The 20,367-nt window shown below is 39.6% G+C and overlaps 1 protein-coding gene across 1 annotated transcript in view; it reads left to right on the top strand.

Moving 5' to 3' along the window:
• Positions 1-5,393: 5,393 nt before the first annotated feature.
• si:dkeyp-97b10.3 overlaps positions 5,394-20,367 on the top strand; it is a 44,783-nt gene continuing 29,809 nt past the window's right edge. The window contains exons 1-10 of the mRNA XM_013140674.3: positions 5,394-5,884; positions 11,157-11,188; positions 12,332-12,364; positions 12,535-12,597; positions 12,696-12,719; positions 12,871-12,900; positions 13,221-13,262; positions 13,409-13,455; positions 13,586-13,638; positions 13,798-14,275. Of these exons, the coding sequence (XP_012996128.1) occupies positions 5,832-5,884; positions 11,157-11,188; positions 12,332-12,364; positions 12,535-12,597; positions 12,696-12,719; positions 12,871-12,900; positions 13,221-13,262; positions 13,409-13,455; positions 13,586-13,638; positions 13,798-14,275 (855 nt within the window). The 5' untranslated portion in view covers positions 5,394-5,831. The remainder of the gene's footprint in view (positions 5,885-11,156; positions 11,189-12,331; positions 12,365-12,534; positions 12,598-12,695; positions 12,720-12,870; positions 12,901-13,220; positions 13,263-13,408; positions 13,456-13,585; positions 13,639-13,797; positions 14,276-20,367) is intronic.

Below are 20,367 nucleotides of genomic sequence, written 5' to 3'. Positions count from 1 at the left end.
TTGGCGTAAACAGAATGAGAACATGGATCCATCATGCCTTGTTACCACTGTACAGGCTGATGGTGGTGGTGTAATGGTGTGGGGGATGTTTTCTTGGCACACTTTAGGCCCCTTAGTGCCAATTCTGACCATGTCCATCCCTTTATGACCACCATGTACCCATCCTCTGATGGCTACTTCCAGCAGGATAATGCACCAAAGCTTGAATCATTTCAAATTGGTTTCTTGAACATGACAATGAGTTCACTGTACTGAAATGGCCCCCACAGTCACCAGATCTCAACCCAATAGAGCATCTTTGGGATGTGGTGGAACGGGAGCTTCGTGCCCTGGATGTGCATCCCACAAATCTCCATCAACTGCAAGATGCTATCCTATCAATATTTCTAAAGAATGCTTTCAGCACCTTGTTGAATCAATGCCACGTAGAATTAAGGCAGTTCGGAAAGGCGAAAGGGGGTCAAACACAGTATTAGTATGGTGTTCCTACTATTCCTTTAGGTGAGTGTAAATTTGATTGATTAAAACCCAGTTTGTCAAACACAGTATTAGTATGGTGTTCCTACTATTCCTTTAGGTGAGTGTAAATTTGATTGATTAAAACCCAGTTTACCTTTCAGCTTGAATAGCCCTTCAACTAAGATAGCCATAGGTATCATAGGTAATGTTAAGGTTGCATTGTTAAGAGCATGGACCTTGTACATCTTATGGGCTGTCATAGTACACTATATCAAGCTGATAACTACACAATAATACTCGATATATATTTGATGTATTGCTGTTATTGTGTTCTGTTATCATGTTAGCTCAGTTTCTGGTTCTATAACATGTAACATTTAATAGCATGTGCAATTAAGGTAGGTATATGTGAGAGTCCTATATCGGACTAGTGTCTACTGTGAACAGGTAGACAGACATGCACCATTTGTCTACTGAGACAGAGACATTTTTAAATACAGTTTTAATACACATTTAAATTCTGTACTTATCAAAATTATAACAGCATATTTTTTAGAACTGAAATTGATTGTACAGTACATTGTTTCATTACTGTTTAATCTTAGGATCAATGATGTCAGCTGTTTTCCATGTGAATTGGCTTGCCTATTTTTCTTACTATATGAGTCACTGAAATTACGATCTTGCGTTCAGGCCTTTCCGGCACAACAGTCTTTTAAAGTGGGTGCATTACATGTACAATTGTAAACTAACAAATCATTTTTACAAATTAAAGTTAAAACATGTATGTTATTTAACATTCAGTACCAACTACTAAAATATCTGATTCTAATCCTGACTTAATCCTTCCTTCCGACAGTAAAATGACTGGAGCCTTCAATGGAAATCTCCAGTTTGTCACAGACTGCATGTGAAACGTGTAGGGATATATCCTCTAACTTCCTCCATGACTCTACCTTGGTGAGTTTTGAATCTGCCCCACCCCTTTGATTCAGATATTCTTTTGTTGAATGCAAAAATCAGGCACATTTTAAAAATAAATTAGTAACTGTTATGTATAGATGCATCTAAAAAAAATTGAAAATCATGGAAAAGTTCATTATTTTCCATAACTGCAGTACAGTGTATTTAGTGTTCTGCTGAAGGCAGGGAGGTAGTTTATCAAACCACTGTGAGGCACTTTTTTTGAAACCCGCTATTAAGTGTCTATCATCAGCACAAGTGCTTTCATTGTGTCTTATTACTATTATTGAAATTACATAGTTACATTTACATATATATATTGGGGGGGACAAATCATAATTTCCCCCAGGATGGGGGGGTCATGTCCTTCCCGGGATTTCCGCCTATGGCTTCACTGTAAGGTCTCCCAACAAAACTCTTTGTTTCTTGGGTCCTAAAACAAGCATTTCTGTTTTTTTTTTTGTTTAAAAGCAAGATGTTCTCCGTCATCTACTTCCTAATATCTGAAACGCATGCTTCCAAAGTAGCTAATTTTGTGTCTTCTCCATGTTTCATCAAAATATATAACGGTGTGTCATAACAGTGAGAATTGACATTGTGATTCCGGATGACATCACCCAGAGGCAGCATATATAGTGAAAACAATAAAGGCCCTGAAACTGAGCCTTGAGGAATAACAAAACATACCTTTGATTTATCAGAGGACATGCCATCTACACATATGAACTGATACCTTTCAGATAAATAAGATTTAAACCAGGCTAGAACATGTCAATGTAGTCCAATATTTGTCCCTCTAAGAGAAGTGAGTGATCAATAGTATCAAAGGCAGCACTAAGATCAAGAAGCAACAGAATGGATGCGGAACCTTTGTCTGAGGCCATTAGAAGGTAATTTGTCACCTTCACAAGTGTAGTCTCAATGCTAATATGGGGTCTGAAACCGGACTGGAGCATTTCATATATGTCATTTATTCTCAGGAAGGCATTCAGTTGTAAACAAACTTTTTAAAGATTTTGGAAAGGAATGTGAGGTTCGATATTGACCTATAATTTTTTTAGTGAATGGGGTACACATCTGGAGGATCGGGAACAATTAATTACGTTCAACATTGGCTGACCTAGCACAGGAAGTAGCTCCTTAATAATTTTAGTTGGATTCGGGTCTAGTTGACAATTTGTGGGTTTAGAATTCATTACTAATTTAGTGAACGTGTCGAGCGATACAAGGTCAAACTATTCAAGTGTCCCCATTGACACCAGATCAGAGAAGTTTTGAGTATTCTCAGGACAACTGAGATTTTGAGGACTATACCTATTTAAGGGGGAGTCAGTTATGAATTCATTACTGCTGAAGTGAAGACCCACTTCACTTCTTGAGCATTGCTTTTGTGTAACTTTGCAACTGTATCACATTTTTGATGTGGTTGGAGAAATAAGATGATCGAGCAGATGTGAGTGCTTTTCGGTATTGTAGTGTACTTTCTATCCAGGCTAATCAAAATACTTCCAACTTAAAAAAAAAAGGAAAGGGACAATCCGGCTTGTTATCAGTACACTGTTCAATTGCCAACATCCGTGATGTTATGGGGGTGCTTTATTAGTGCACATTGCATGGGTGACTTTCACATCTGTGAAGGCACCATTAATGCTATCAATATATACAAGTTTTGGAACAACATATCCTGCCATCTGGACATCTTTTTAAGGGAAGGGCTTGTTTATTTCTGTAAGACCATACCAAACCACATTCTGCACGTGCAACCCGGTCTCATTGGAACTATGGCACATGATTTCATATGATATGTTAAGCTACGTTAGGTTACATTGCAATGCGCTACCAAAATGTATAATACATTTCGAAATGACTAAAATGTAACATATGTTATGAACGCTATTAAAATGTATCATATGTTACGAACGCAAGACAAACGTATTATATGTTATGAATGCTATGAAAACACATTATATATTATGCACACTACTAAAATGCATCATTATATTACGAATGCTACACAAATGTATCATGTGTTACGAATGTTATGAAAACGCATGATATGTTACGAACACAAATAAAATGTATTATTAAAGAGGCTGGCCTCAGATAATAGAGTAGACTGGTTGAGTAGGCAGAATATTGGTAGTTGCAGTTCTGGTTTGAGAATCACAGGTGAGGCAGAATTATCCTTTTGATAGCTATTTATTCCATAATCCAATTTAATCTTCCTATACTTAATAACCAGTTTTAAGTTGTACTGGGTATCTTAATAGTGTAATTTTGATGTAACTGAGCCCATGGTATATGTTTGCCTTCACACATGGGTAATGAAGTAAAGAAAAAGACCTGATCTGGCCGTTGACTCCGCTCTCTTCTACCGCTAAATTAGCTAACTTTCGTGCAACGCTAAGAACCTAGGGTGATGTCACGAACAAGTGGACTTTCTCACATGTTTCATATATTATGAATTAACACAAAAACTCCAAGCCATGTATCAAACCAGCAACGTTCAACTCTGCAGACAGGTGTTCTACCCACTGCTCCATACAGGGCCTTACCAAGGTCGCTACAATATTTAATAAATGCCTCTGAATGTTACAGTTAATGTTAGGTATCACATTACAGGGGTTAAGGTTTGGGTTCAGTTTATAAAACCAAAAAAGTTAGGTTGAGGTTAGGTATCACAGCACTGGGGTTAAGGTTAATGTTTGGGTTAAGGTTAGGTATCGCAGCACTGGGGTTAAGGTTAGGGTTATGGTTAGAAAAAAATCACTTGTAACATATTGGTAACACCACTACTTGCAACCACTACTTATTACTCTAATGTTACTTCACCTAATGTAATGTATCTTATGGATTTGGCTGTCAAATATTTTCGTATAATAGTTTACATATTCCAATAAGACCAGGTTGGCACGTATTACAACAGCATGGCTCCATAGTAAAAGAGTCTGGGTGCTAAACTGGCCTGCCTGCAATCCAAAACATTTTGCGCATTACGAAATAAAAAATATGACAAAGGAGACCTCCAACAGTTGAGCAGCTGAAATCCTATATCAAGCATGAATGGGAATACATTTCACCTTTAAAACTACAGCAATTGGTGTCCTCAGTTCCCAAATGCTTACAGAGTGTTGTTAAAAGAAAAGGAGATGCAACACAGTAATAAACATGCCCCTGTCCCAACTTTTTTGGGACATTCAAAATGGGGATATATTTTTCAAAACACAAACTTTTCTGTGGTTCAACATTTGAAATGTTTGTCTTTTTATCATTTTCAATTCAAAATAGGGATTAAGTGATTTTCACATCATTGTATTCTGTTTGATATTACATTTTACACAGCGTTCCAACTTTTTGGGAAACTGGGTTTTATTACTGTATAACACATCAAACATACAGACGTAATTTGCTTGATTATGTCTCCTTGCAACCTATTCTACATTAAGTTAGTAGGTAACATAAGACGGAGAGGGAGAAGAGGGGAGGATATTCGTTTGACAAAACCCCTGATTCACTGGGCAAAAGGTAATAATAAAACGTTTTCTATTGTAGATTGCGATATCTAGTGGTTCGTTTTGTATACTGCAACCTCACTGGTTTATAGTTTCCCGCAAAAAATTAACTTGACAGGAGGTCCTTGACGTAACCTACATGGGTATTTTTGTGATACATGTCTACAAAGTAACATCTGCATATGAAAGGTTCCGACACGTTCAGCCAGTTTAGCCAGGACCTTTTGTTTACCTATCACCCTTTTAATTCAGCATGAAGAGTAACCTGAAATAATTTACGAAAATAACGATTATGGCATATTTGTTGTTTTTCTTGGTTTGTTTTATTTCCCCAATAGCCTATAGTACAATAAGTATAACAGTTAAACCTGGTTGGGAACGCTGCAGCCAGGAGTACAATGAAAATCATTGGCCCAAAGGAAACCCGGGAAATTATGTTACTCCTCCCCCAGAGCAGTTTGTGCGAACTTGTATTGTCCCAGGGCTGTGTGCTTGTGTGGATTTGTAAATCATGGAATGTAGAGAAGACTATGATATGCAATGTTATATGATATGCATAAGTAATATCCGATGTTAGCCGTTTTATTTGGTAATTTTGCGTTTGACACAACTAGGCCTGTGTTACCTTTTTTGTTGTTGTTGTTTTGGGGTGAAAGAATGGGATAACTTGGCGAATAGACACAGATGATGAGTGAAAACAGAAAATGAAGCACAATGCCAGAGTGAACCACGAGGGATGCACAGTCTTACATTGTCGTAGTTGATGAATAGGGAAGCAGATAATAGTAAAACGGGGTTGCCCATACTTTTTAAAGAGACAGTCAGGTGTATCAAGCAAGGTCACGATAGTGAAACAGAAACGTAAAAAACGTACATTGAAAGGTTTTCCAACGGCACATGATGGTGGCCAGGATGGCGAGTTTCGGAGACGCTTCTCATCGGGATGAGGGGTAAGCTACGTTTTTAATGCTCTATGGGTTGGCATCACACCCACAGCAAAATAATGGCCTCGTGTAAACCTACTCCTTATTCTCGTATGATTGCGTCCGGTTGCACTCTTTAACAAAGGATGCACAACGGCAATGTTTTATCTATTATTCTACCCAAACAGCTTGTTCCTGAAGTCGTGTAGCCTGTTATTGCAACCGTGGCTGGCAATTTAGTTCTCAACGTAAGAAACATTTAATACCCACGTTGGAACCATGGCAAATGAAATCAGATAACATAAGGCAAATATGACGCCATTATGGCTTTGTAGCACAAGTTGTGTTGTTCAATGGCCATAACGCAAACATGCTCACAGCCCAAGCTATGGTCTATACCGCAATATAGATTCCGACAATGTATTATTTATGTCTAATTCATGCTGCACAATCCTCATGTTGCTCTGTTCAAGCCTCTAACTTGACAACTTATGCATATCGCATATTCACAACTTCCTTTTGCATGACCATAATTAGGTTACTTAGTTACAGTACATACTTCTATGCACACCAGCCAGGTTGTTCTGCGATAGACACTTTCATTGTGAAAGTGCTTAAATGTAAAGGGAAACTTCCTTTGATGATGTAAGTGCCTCTACTGCTTTTTAGTATGTTCCACCCAAAAACTGAAGTCAGAGTGCAGTACATTTGTTCAACTGCTGTCAGAGTGCAGAATACTAGTCCAACTGCAGTCACACCAATCACAATTTCTACTGTAGTTGGAGTGCAGTTTTTTAGTTCAACTATGTTGAGACTGCAGTAGATTAATTTAACTGCATTCAGAGCGCAGTAGGTTAGTTCAACTGCGGTCTTAGTGTACAGTTACAGCTGGCTATATAAGATGTGATTGGAGTGCAATATATAATTGAATCTGTCATCGTAGTGCAGTACATTCATTCAACTGTGTTGAGACTGCAGTAGATTAAGTTAACTGCATTCAGAGTGCAGTAGGTTAGTTCAACTGCGGTCAGATTGCAGTAGATTAGTTCAACTGTGATCAGAGTTCAATAGATTAGTTAAACAGCAATCAACGTGCAGTAGATTAGGTTAACTGCGGTCAGACTGCAGTACATTAGTTCAAATGCGAACGGAGTGCAGTAGATCAGTGCAAGTGTAGGTTTGAGTGCATTATAATTGGAGTATATTGTAATTGTGCAATTTGTGCAATTGTAATTGTGCAATTCAACCAGAAAAGGAACAAGGCAAGCCTAATTCAGCCTGCCTGCAATTAAAAGTGATAAATGTCGCCCTCACTGGATTCAAACCCGGGTCTCCCACATGATAGGCTGGGTCTTTACCCACCATGCTTCAGAGGTATACGCTTGCTGAGTGTCGGTATTGCATCTTGACATTTGATCATTTTGTCATGTATTAACATCACGCCAAGTTTTAATATTTCGCTAGACACCATTAAGAATTGTGTTTTACTGACTAACGTTTCTTATTAAGTTTATCTCCAACACAAATAACATCTAGGAAATGTATGGCTTTTGCCACTGGATGTTTTAACAACTTATTAGCCAGTAATAGGCTTACTAGTATCTAACTTACTACTTGGAACAGTCATAAGAATTGAGCAATTTCTAGCGAGACTGAATATGAACTTTACACAGCCAAAGCTATTTCATGGCACAAAAACGTTCATTTTTCATTCGTGAATGACATTACACTAACTATCAATATAGTTGATGATAACTGACTTTTTGTCAAGTGCCAAATCATGGAAACCCCTACTCTTTTACTGCCCAAGGAGTTTTGATCTAGCCTATATTACCCCAAAAATCATGCATAGAAGCATAATTCGACAATCCACCAAAAATAATCGCAATATAAACATTGTCATTTTAGGCTTACTATAATGTAGCTACTGAAGTTTGTAGCCTGCAAAGTTTTTGTCTATGCTAATCCAAAAAGCATGCACAGATGAAAAATTACATACAAAAATCCACAAGAAAAAGTCGCAATATAACCGTGAACTGAAGGTTGTAGCCAGCAAGTTTTTGTCTATCCGGAACAAACCTAAGGCATAATTTGCTTTGACCGTGACAAGATTCGAAACACAGGAGCTATTGGTTGTAGGTCTGAATCTCTAACCACTATGCTATGTGACAAGGGGTAGTCAGTCAGTCACTCACTCAATCAGTAAGAGACATTCGCTCTTCTTGGCCGGCTCTGCTTATGCAGTCCGGCAAAAAATATATATTTTTTGAGGAACAAAATGTTGCAGGTCTTTTTCCATTAATGTTGTGTCCATTTTTTTTTTTTAGCTACCTTACTTTTATTACTGAAACTATGGTAAGGTTTTATACTTTAAAATGTATTTGCCAAAAATGTTCATTGTTGTTTTTTTGAGTAAATAATAGATGGTGTTTGTGTGATGAGTAACCAAGAACCCCAATGCAATGAAAGGTGAGCAGTAGGAGTCTGATTACTGTGTATCCCAAGGTATTGCTAGGCCTATTGTTTGTCTGGTTATCAGATTATCTGTTACGCCAGGGGAAAAAAACCCATAAAATAAGAACACCTTCATAATGCCACACCCTTCTGCACACTAAAAAAACTAAATCTTTTTAGACAAATTAACTTATATGTACAATTTCTATTTCGACAACAATCACACAAACTGTAACTTTGCGAGGCAGGACACAGGTGCAGCGAGAACGGATTACTATTTTTAAATAACTAAGATATAATGAAAAAGAAACAGAGACACGAAAACAGAAACAACGTTACATTGGGAGGAAACCAAACACAGACAAGATACACTAGGAATGTAGGAACTTAAACTGATCTGTGACACTGATCATGAACACAGATGAGGGCAATAACAACAAACTGGTGTGCAGGCTCTAAATAAGCTAGAGAGGGGGTTGGCCCTTACTGGCCTGGCAAACTTGCCAGGACATGACAGAATCATGCTTTAGTATCGCCAAAGTGCTGACCTGTAGATAGAAATATTTGTTACATAATTACATAAAAATACAATGCGCAATTATACCTGCAGAATATAACACCATCATAAAACACTTTATCTCTAGAAATATTAACATCTTTAATTATACATGCAGTTATAAATGTTTGTTGGACTTTAGGCTACTTTGTTAAGGCTATGTTTAAGCAATGTAATAAAATAACTAGCATCAAATGGCTCTTCCCTATCTTTTGTTCACAGGCTTCCAATGTGCTTTTACATTTTTTTAGGAAACATGAAATATGTAGCCTTACTTCACCACAGAGAGACAGACAGAGATTGAAGCAGGACAGACAAGTTAGTTTTATTGTGTGAATATGACTGGGAAAGGAGTGAGAGTGAAAATCCAGCAATAAAGACAGGGTGAAGTTGAATTATAAGGAAAATAATAGACAGAGATGGCTAGAGAAAGAAAGAGGGCATGTGTGAATATGTCTGGCATGGAAACCTAGAATTGTTTTGTTGTTATTCAGAAACCTGTTGTCTGTAGGTGGCATTGACCTTGAAAATTGAAAACAATATTTCCAGTACATCTGTCTGAGAAGAATAGAAATGAGGGGGACACATGGCTAATCTGTTTTTTTCAGTCTAAAAGAGAGACCATATTTCAGTGTTGTAACTACACAATACTAGATAAACACAGCCTAGAAAGTTTAGTCACAATTCAATCTTTGTTTTAGGATCTTATCTGTAGTTACAGTGCAAGTTTCTTATTAAGTTTGATAATGATAATGCACAGTTATTGTATGTCAGTTCTAGGAGTTTATAAATAACTGAGCCCAGACAATTACATGGAATGCTTATGTTGTATATGCAATTAATTGATTAATCGGGTACCAACATAGGCTTAAATGCAAGTTGTTTGTTTTTTATATAACCCAATTACCAAAAATGTTTGCACACTGCGTAAAATGCTAATAAAACAAAACGCACTGATGTGCAAATCATTTATCCCTTTATTTAATTGAAAATAGTACAAACACAACAAATCAGATTTTGAAACTGAGAAATTGTATTTTTTTAAACAATCCTGTAAGCTTTTGGGAATTGGGGAGACCAGTTGCTGAAGGTTTGAAAGTGAAATGCATTCACATTCTTGCTTGATATTGGATTTCAGCTGCTCAACATTTTGGGGACTCATTTGACTTTTTTGTCATTTCACAATGTGCCAAAGGTTTTCAATATGTCTGGACTGTAGGCAGGCTGTTGTGATATGTGTAGAATATGCTGAAATAAGCAATGCCTTCCCTGAAAAAGAGGTAATCTGGATTAGACATGTGCATCACAAATATTTTCACTAGCGATAATTCCTCAGCTTTTGTGGTGAAATAGATGAATAGTCGACCCCACTCACTCGTGACAAAAAGAGAGGTACTAAATGAAAATGTTATGCAATAAATTCAACATTCACAGATGTGCAAGTCACCCATGCCATATGCACTAATGCACCCCCATACCATGACGGATGCTGGGTTTTAAACTGTGCGCTGATAACCAGCTGGATGGTCCCTCTTCTCTCTAGTCGGGAGTACCTGGCATCCATCATTCCCAAAAATAATTTCTAATTTTGTCAACTTTTCCAGTCTTTTGTTGTTTCTGTCCCCGCTTTTTTGAAATGTGTGGCTGGCATCAAATTCAAAGTGGGCATATATTTTTCAAGAAACAAAAAAAATTCTCAGTTTCAACATTTGATATGTTGTCTTTGTAGTAATTTCTATTGAATATAGGGTTTAAATGATTTGCACATCTTCGCATTCTGTTTTTATTTACATCTTATGCAGTGTCCATTCCAAACATTTTTGGAAACAGGATTGTATATTTAATCGGTTAAATGTTGATGCACAACATCTGTTATATCAACAAACAAAAAAATGTATTACCATTATTAAAGTATCATTGGATCAAACACTTGAACTGAACATTTCAGTTTTGAATCACTAGGTAAAAACACCAGTACTTTGTCATAGCAGTTGACCAACATTAGTGTGTTAAACTGGGTCAGGTGGAGGAAAGAAGTTGAGGGTTCTATTTCACTACACAAGAGGATATACTGGTGTCATGAATGCAAGTTTTTTTTTTTGGCATCTCCACTTCCTGTTTTGTACTAGTTGGATATGCTTTTCTGTCTCAGAGGGAGGAAGTGCAGTCACTACCAATCCTCTACCACACGGTTCCAAAACAGCTGTTGTAATCTGTTAATTCATCAAACATTATCAACAGTTACTTCCTGAAATGTCCTCATCAATTCCTTTCTCTTTCAACCTACAGAGATGGAGATATCCCTGTACCTGACCCAAAGGGTAAGAATGGCTCTTGTTGTGTTCGTTTTAGTTTTGACAGATGTGGCACAAAGGCCAGAATGAATGTGATGTAAAATCTGACCAGCAGATGGGAGTCAACACTAATGAAAAGATCTTTGTTTGTAGTGTGGGTTTTATTTGGTTGCCATAGCACGCTGTCTGAGAGAAGAGGGTGTAAGACGGGGCAATGGACAATGGGAGGCATGTCAGGACAAAGACAACGAGATGGGGGAAAGAAACATATGAGGATAGGGAGGGAGAGGCAAGAGATGAAGGGACAAAGGGCATAGTCTGCATCAGAGAGGATTGGCTTGATCTATTAGCCACCTCTCTCACTGCCGGGCTCTCGGCCAGAAGACCTGCCCAGCACAATCACCTCTGCTGGGTACAGATGCTGTAACAACTGCTCCCCCTACACCTGGAGGTAGCCATGTCTGGAAACTAGTTAACTAGTTAATCATTTTATTTTTCCAGAGAGGCCAGTCTTGCTTTAGATGCACTAAGTATGGAACAGACAGTAAATAGGTCATTTGAAGAGTTTAATAGTATCTGTTATTTTAAATATCAGTTTTGTCCAGTTGTTGTCTATTGTCTAAACATATTTCTGTTGTATTTGTTTTTTAATATTGTCTGCTGCCAGGTCTGTGTTTTTACCATGTATACCGTTGTAATGCTATGTTATGTTTCTTTGGTAGTTTAGTGGTCTCTCCCTATGTGTTTGGTATTAATGTCTCTTTTTGTTACTCTGATGTTGCCATGTGTCTTCTGTCTGTGTTGCCTGTCTATTTAATACTAAAACCCATTTCCTACAGGAAGCCTTTTGTTTCCTGACAGACTGCAAGGAGTGTCCCATAAAGCTCAGTTGGTAGAAATGCCAGCGTAGTAGAAGGGCCCACATTGAAAAAAATACACTCACTACAATCAATTGTTTTAGATAACATCTGCTAAATTACTTGAATGTAAATGTAGGACCTTAGTTCCCTTTCTAGGTCTTGCTGTTAGGGAGAACTTGAGAGGATTGACTGGTGTTGTTTGAAGCCAGTCCCCCGGGTGTACCCCTCTGCATTGTGGGTGAAGTGGGTTGGGGGTGAACGCCTAATATCTTAGCAGACAACACCTCTAACCAAAGTTATATTGTTACAGATAATCTGACAGGAAGTGATAACGGTGGGTCAGGTAAGCACACTTTTGCAATCTGCTCATATTTTCCTCAAATAAAAATCCCCTCAAATAGATAGGTCCAAATCAATTACACTCACCCCTCGTCATTTCGAAGTACACTTTAATATTAAAATAATAATAAAAAAATATCAAAGTTCCTTCAATGTAGTGGATGTTTCTTACAGACAACGCAGGTACGTCGGCTGAGGACAGCTCTAATGAAGAGGAAGATGAAGAGGAGGAATCTGGTATGTGGCTGTTAGAGAGAATCCCTGTTCAGTGTGAACATGACCCTACATTCTCATGACCCATCGTATAACCCTACATGCTCTTTGTTTTTCAACAGACAGCTCTGTTGGGAAAGATGATGGTGAGTAACCTATGGCTACCTCATTTCCTTAGCTTGAACTGTATTTAAAAATGTTCTGACCAGCACCTGTCTTGGGTCTTTATACCAGGGGTCTCTGGAAGTTTGAATACTTTAAAAAATAATTTAGTTAATCTTTTTGTCCCAACATCAGAGGAGCCTGACGTAGAAGATTTGAATAATGGTGAGTAGGAATAAAACAAAACCGAGTGCCATTCCGCAGTGGTTTTCAAACCTCTCTACCTATTAGATATATTCCAGAGATAGCACATCTGATTCAACTTGTCAACTAATCATCAATCCATTGAATAGGGGAGTCAGGTCAGGTAAATTGGGAAACATCTGGGGATCCGAAGGAGAGATTTGAGAACCACTGCCATAAGAAACTCTCAATTTGCTTTATCCTGATGCTGAAGTACAGATAAATAGACTGTTTTGTAGATTGCTCCTCTTGCCCAACTTTCTCCATGAGGTGTGACGTTACACTGTCTTCGCTTTCCACAGAATCAGAGCCGGCTGCTAATGCCGAGGTCTCCCTTGCAAAAGGTATACTCATTAATCAGTTATTGTAATGGTTGAAAGACTGATAAAAGGAGATCATTTTGGAAAATATAAGCAATTCATAGTCTAAGAGTTAGACAATAGAGTAGGCCTAATACGCCTAGTTTGACTTTTGACCTCTGCTTTGTCAGATATTCCCCTCATAGTACGCTGTGAAAAATGCAAGGGTGTCCAACAGGTGAGTTCATTTGTTGAAATGTGGGACTGAATTGAGCAAAACGATAAATTGTGTTAACTTATGAAGCCTGAGAGACATTCAGCATGCCCACAGACTCACCAGAGGGAGTACATGTCTGTTTCTCTCCTAGAGTCATGGAAATGAAGTTGTTACTCCTAGGAAGATCTCTCAAGGTCGACTACAGTGAGTGTAACTCAACGCCATGTTGCAACTCCGCTTTATTTCTACATCTCTTACTCTCGTTCAGTTAGTATGTTTATACTTGCCATAAAAATACATTTCCCCAACTGCTTCTGCTGACTGTCAGTCTGGTATTATTCTGTCTCTAATTTTGTGTGCCAGGGTTCAGCTGGAGGGTGAGGGGACTTACGAGTGTTCTGTGACCGGCTTGGTGTTTGAGGTGTCTGAGAGGGTCCTAATCCGCTACTCGGTCCTGTCCTGGTCCAAGTTTGGCACGTTCCTCAGGGACTCCTGGAGATTTGCTGGACCCATCTTCAATGTGGAATGTGTCAACAGCCCCTCGTCTCTCCTCACCTCCATCCAGTTCCCTCACTCACTCTGCCTAGCTGACTCAGGTAGTGAAATGACCTTCAGTGTCCTGCACATGAAGGGTAGGCATCCAGTGATCGAGCCATCGGTAGACCACTCAGGAAGTCACGTGAAGTGGCGAGTGTCCTCCTTGTCCCCAGTCGGGCCAATTGTCCCGAGCAGCCAGCCAGTGGAACACCATGGGGTGGTCCTAGTCTATAAGGAACTGGCACGGAGCAATTCCTACTCCTTCCGCATCTACTTGGCCACCAACAACTCCTCAGACATCAAGGTGAGAGGGTTGCAAGGGAGCTGTTAGTGTGTCTTTAACTTACTGCTGAGTCAGAGCCATAAGGTAAACCCATGCTCCTCCTACTTTGGTCTCTACTGAGGGAAGTCACATGCCAATAGGGTGCTAGCTTTCACAGATGTACAGTGGGTCATTCAGTAAAAATAACAAATGCTCACCGTTCAACAGAAGACATACGGGCAAATGAAGCCGAATTCCTTCCGTAATTTCAGCATTGCTGAAATTCTACATAGTAAACTCCCATTCTGTTGAAATTGTACTGCATAGTGTAGGGTATTATTGCGCCATCTAAATAACCGTTAAATAATTTCTAAGATCACAACATAGTTTTTACAGCTTTTATAACTGGTCACTAAAAGAGGAAGTGGAATAGTGCCACTGCATTACCGTGTCTCCTGGGGTTTAAATAACATATATATTTACATCTGGGGCACTCCATCAAGGATAATATCTTACATTAAGATGGTTTTAATAACATAAAATACATTTGCAAAATGTATATGTTAAGGATAAAACACAACTAAGAATTTTCCAAATGTTTTCCTACATATTGAGATTGAACCCAAATTGTTGTTGCTGCATTTAATCTGGTTTCCACATGGAAAATATGTTCTACACAGTGCCTCGTAAATACAGCAAGATTCAGCCTCCCAAATTGCACATCAGTCTAAGCAAGCAAGCAAGTTTATTTATATAGCACAATTCATACATAGAAGCAATTCAATGTGCTTTACAGTGAAAAGAAAAATATAAAAATGCATTAGAATTAAAACAGTCAGATTGTTACAATTCTCCAGCTCAGCTGTCTCCACGTGAACTTCAACACCCCGGTATCTCAATCCTCGCATTCCAGCGCTAGGATGAACCTGTCAGTCCCTTTGTGAGATAATCTATGCATCAATGTCTTACTCGGCTCTCTCCAGGGGGATATTTATGCCAGGTCTGTACATGCATTTTAAATTCATCCTCTGTAATGAATTGCAGTTACCATAGCTGTTTACTGAACCACCCCGGTATCTCAATCCTCGCACTTCAACCACTCATTTATAGCATGAAGCGGACCACCACAGTGGAAATCCTTATGGCTGATAAAACGGTTGTAGATACAATGACCATAGTGAAAAAAAAAAAAAATATCTACAGTTTTGCTCAAAAGTTTGCATACCCTTTGAGAATTTGTAATGAATGTACCATTTGTAAAGATAACATGAGTGAGCAGGCAAAACACATTTCTTTTATTGGATGGCACAATCATAAAACAAAACATGGCAACAAAGATTTTTTTAAACTTTTGTTCAAAAGTCTGCATACCCTTATTTCTTAGTACTGTGTATTCCCCCCTTTAGCATCAATGACAGCGTGCAGTCTTTTGCAATAGTTGTCTATGAGGCACCGAATTCTTGCAGGTGCCCATTCGTTTTGGCCAAATGCCTCCAGGTCATGCCAAGTCTTTGGTCGTCTTGCATGAACTGCACGTCTGAGATCTCCCCAGAGCGGATCGATGATATTAAGGTCAGGAGACTGTGGTGTCCAGAACCTTGGCCTTTTTCTGCTGTAACCACTGAAGGGTCAACTTGGCCTTGTGATTAGGGTCATTGTTGTGCTGGAAAGTCCAAAAGCATCCCAATGCGAAGATTTTGTGCAGAAGAATGCAAATTGTCTGCCAGTATTTTCTGATAACATGCTGCATTCCTCTTGCCATCAAGATTCCCTGTGCCTTTATAGTTCACACACCCCCAAAACATCTAAGAGCCACCACCATTCTTTACAGTGGGGATGGTATTCTGTTTACTATAGGCCTTGTCGACCCCTCTCCAAACATAGAGCTTATGGTTATGACCATTAAGCTCAATTTTGGTCTTGTCACTCCAAATTACAATGTGCCAGAAGCTGTGAGGCATGTCAAGGTGTTGTCAGGCATATTGTAATTGGGCTTTTTTGTGGCATTGGCGCAGTAAAGACTTCTTTCCAGCAGCTCGACCATGCAGCTCATTTTTGTTCAAGTATCTTCATATTGTGCTCCTTGAAACAACCACACCGTCTTTTTCCAGATCAGCCTGTATTTACAGGTTACTTGTGGGTTTTCTTTGTATCTTGAACAATTCTTGAAGCAGTTTTGGCTGTAATCTTTCTTGGTCTTTCTGACCATGGCTTGGAATCAAGAGATCCCCAAATTTTCCACTTCTTAATAAGTGATTGAACAGTACTGACTGGCATTTGCAAGGCTTTGGATATAAAAAATAAAAAAAACTTTTCCATCTTAATAAAGTTCCATTATCTTGTTACGCAGGTCTTTTGACAGTTCTTTTCTGCTCCCCATGGCTCAGTATCCCACGTGAGAGCTAACAAACCCATGGACTATTTATACACAGACACTAATTGCAATTTAAAAAGCCACTGGTGTGGGAAATTCACTTGTCACCTGTGTGTGTATCACCTGTGTGTGTCTGTAATAAGGCCAAACATTCAAGGGTATGTAAACTTTTGATCAGGGCCATTTGGATGATTTCTGTTATCATTATGATTTAAAAAGGAGCCAAACAATGTGATAATAAATTGCTTCATATGATCACTATCCTTAAATAAAAGACAGTCATATTTTCAAAATCACAATTTCTGCCAGGGTATGCAAACTTATGAGCACAACTGTATCTCTTCAACACCAACAATTCCCCTTGTTTTTCTATTAGAGACAAACTAGGACTTACAAAACAAATGTACATTGCAGAGACTTTAATGTAGAAGTTACATTTTGGGCCAACACGGGTGGCCGATCACATCTGTTCTGTAGTAACTTTGTAGCGATGGGAAGTTTGACTCTCTTTGTGTAATTCAGTTAAAGGACGACACGAAAAGACTTGTCGTTCACAAGACTTTTACTTAAGCAAACGCTCTGCTGTGGGATTTAATGTCATAAACATGCCTTTATAAAGTTCCTGGCTTGATCAGTTTTTTTCTGTGAGTGTACACAGACGTACACAGATGCTGGAGGACTGCGTCTGATTCTCAAATCACATATTATGTACTAAAAGTAGATGCTTTGCGGATGATGGTAAAGTATGTACTGTGCAGTGGAGATAGGCCCTCAGTTGCAGAAAAAAATTCTACCTCACATAAAGATTGAAAATTCAGATGCATGTTTATACAGAGCATGACTTGAGACCTTTCTTTTGCAGATTCTTTGATGACAGAGTCAAATGGTCCTAAGCCAGACCACGGCTGTGGCTCCGAAGCATCAAATGTACACAAATATCGATAGCAGGAACCACGTTAGAAGAAAATACGGTTGTGATGTTTCAAAGAAACATTTGCCAAAACAGTCACTCAAATAGTGGTGCAGTAAATTCAAACGTACAACTACTCACATTGTTTCTGGACCATGGACAGTTTATGCTGTCAAAGAGAAAAAAGTTGCGCCGTATTCGATGAGAAATGTCATGTACCCAGAACGTCCTATTACAACGTCATTACCTTTGTTTTTACCACACAACCAGTCATCTAACGTTGAAATAATATTTTACACATAGTATTCAAAATGATAGTCCACTTACCTTTAAGATTATCATTTTAAAATGATCAAATCCATTCTCCTGTCCTTCTTTATCAAATGGATAATGGCAGGTTCATGTAGCTTGTCTTGATTCTTAATCCAAAATTACTTTTTTTTTTATTGAGATCAAAGCCAGTCGGCCCATCGCCATCATTACTGAAATTCACTGCAAAAAGCTAGCTGGCTAGCTAGGCTCAAGCGTGAGAAAACTAGAAAAGGCCTAATATTGATTCTGAATTAGTGATGTATACTTAGGCCCTCTAGAGGGCCTTGAGGCGTCATTCAATTGTTCCACCTATTACAACACAATTTGTGATTGGTTGATTCTACTGTCATTCCAAAATGCTATTTAATTGAAGTCAATGTCAATGAGGTTGGCTGGTGCCTTCTATTCAAAGCCTGAGGGCCTAGCCAGTGAGCGATGAGCACAGTTAGATCATTTCTAGCAAGATACCGTCAAAGGAAAATCCTGATTGGATATTTGTTTCTCTTGGATATTAACCCTTCTGTTTCCAACACAAACAGTAGAAATTCAATAGGAAGATCATTAGAATTTAGACAAAAAAGATTACATCAATGAAAACAAAATTGCTAATTGTTATATATAAATACACCAATCAGCCATAATATTATGAACACCTGCATAATATTGTGTAGGTCCCCCTTTTGCCGCCAAAACAGCCCTGACCTGTCGAGGCATGGGCTCCACTAGACCTCTGAAGGTGTGCAGTGGTATCTGGCACCAAGACTTTTGCAGCAGATCCTTTAAGTCCTGTAAATTGCGAGGTGGGGCCTCCATGGATCGGACCTGTTTGTCTAGTACATCCCACAGATGCTCGATTGGAATGAGATCTGGGGAATTTGGAGGCCAAGTCAACACCTTCAGCTCGTTGTTGTGATCCTCAAACCATTCCTGAACCATTTTTGTTTTGTGGCAGGGCTCATTATCCTGCTGAAAGAGACCAATGCCATCAGGGAATACCGTTGCCATGAAAGGGTGCACATGGTCTGCAACAATGCTCAGGTAGGTGGTGTCAAAGTGACATCCACATGAATGGCAGGATCCAAGGTTTCCCAGCATCACACTGCCTTAGCCGGCTTGTCTTTTTCCCGTAGTGCATCCTGGTGCCATGTGTTCTCCAGGTGAGCGATGCACACTAACCTGGCTATCCATGTGATGTAAAAGAAAATGTGATTCATCCGACCAGGCCACCTTCTTCCATTGCTCCGTGGTCCAGTTCTGATACTCAGATGCCCATTGTAGGCGCTTTCGGCAGTGGACACAGGGGTCAGCATGGGCACCCTGACTGGTCTGCGGCTACACAGCCCCATACGCAACAAACTGTGATGCTCTGTGTGTTCTGACACCTTTCTATCAGAACCAGCATTAACATTTTCAGCAATTTGAGCTGTGTGGTCCGATCTGTTGGATCGGACCACACAGGCCAGCCTTCGCTCCCCACGTGCATCATTGAGCCGTGGCTGTCCATGACCCTGTCGCCCTCTCTGCAGAGAAGATGATGTGCTGCAGCCTGTCCTTGTCCTTGGCAGTGGCTGCAGCGTATCAGACGGTGATTGGGGAGGTCAGGATGGACTCTGTGATGGCAGTGTAGAAATGCAGCATCATAGACTTTGGCTTGTTGTACCTTCTACTGAGCTTTCTTTGTACGCAAGGTGATGTTCAGCTCCCACTTGAGGTCCTGGGCGATGGTGGTGCCCAGAAAACAGTGGTGGGGATGATTGGGATGGGTGAATGTGAATGGGCCCTAGTGGTGGGGATGATTGGGATGGGTGATTGTGAATGGGCCCCAGTGGTGGGCATGATTGGGATGGGTGATTGTGAATGGGCCCTAGTGGTGGGGATGATTGGGATGGGTGATTGTGAATGGGCCCTAGTGGTGGGGATGATTGGGATGGGTGATTGTGAATGGGCCCTAGTGGTGGGTATGATTGGGATGGGTGATTGTGAATGGGCCCCAGTGGTGGGGATGATTGGGATGGGTGAATGTGAATGGGCCCCAGTGGTGGGGATGATTGGGATGGGTGAATGTGAATGGGCCCCAGTGGTGGGCATGATTGGGATGGGTGATTGTGAAAGGGCCCTAGTGGTGGGTATGATTGGGATGGGTGATTGTGAATGGGCCCCGATGGTGAGGGGTTGGTGTTGATGGATAAACACAGGGAGAAAGTGTGTTGTCAAGACTACCATTTTCTCTTTCAAATCTGCAGTAGAACTCATTCAGGTTGTTGGCAAGTTGCAGTTCATTAATGGAGTGGGGGGATTTAGGCTTGTAGTTGGTAATCTGTTGGAGGCCTCATATGCCATCACTGTGAAGTTGGTGAATTCACATAAAGCATAGGAGTAGATTACAAATGTCTGTGTCATACACCCACTGTACGTTATCAAATGAGAGTAAAATAAAAGGTCATAAATTATTGTTGGATAAAAAGACAAAGCTCCATAGATACCGTTAATACACAGATTAGAAAGGAAAAATACATAGTCGTTTAAAATGTTTTTCAG

This window comes from Esox lucius, chromosome 1, assembly GCF_011004845.1.
Source record: "Esox lucius isolate fEsoLuc1 chromosome 1, fEsoLuc1.pri, whole genome shotgun sequence".
Lineage (NCBI taxonomy): Eukaryota > Metazoa > Chordata > Actinopteri > Esociformes > Esocidae > Esox > Esox lucius.
This window is presented reverse-complemented; position numbering and strand designations above follow the sequence as displayed.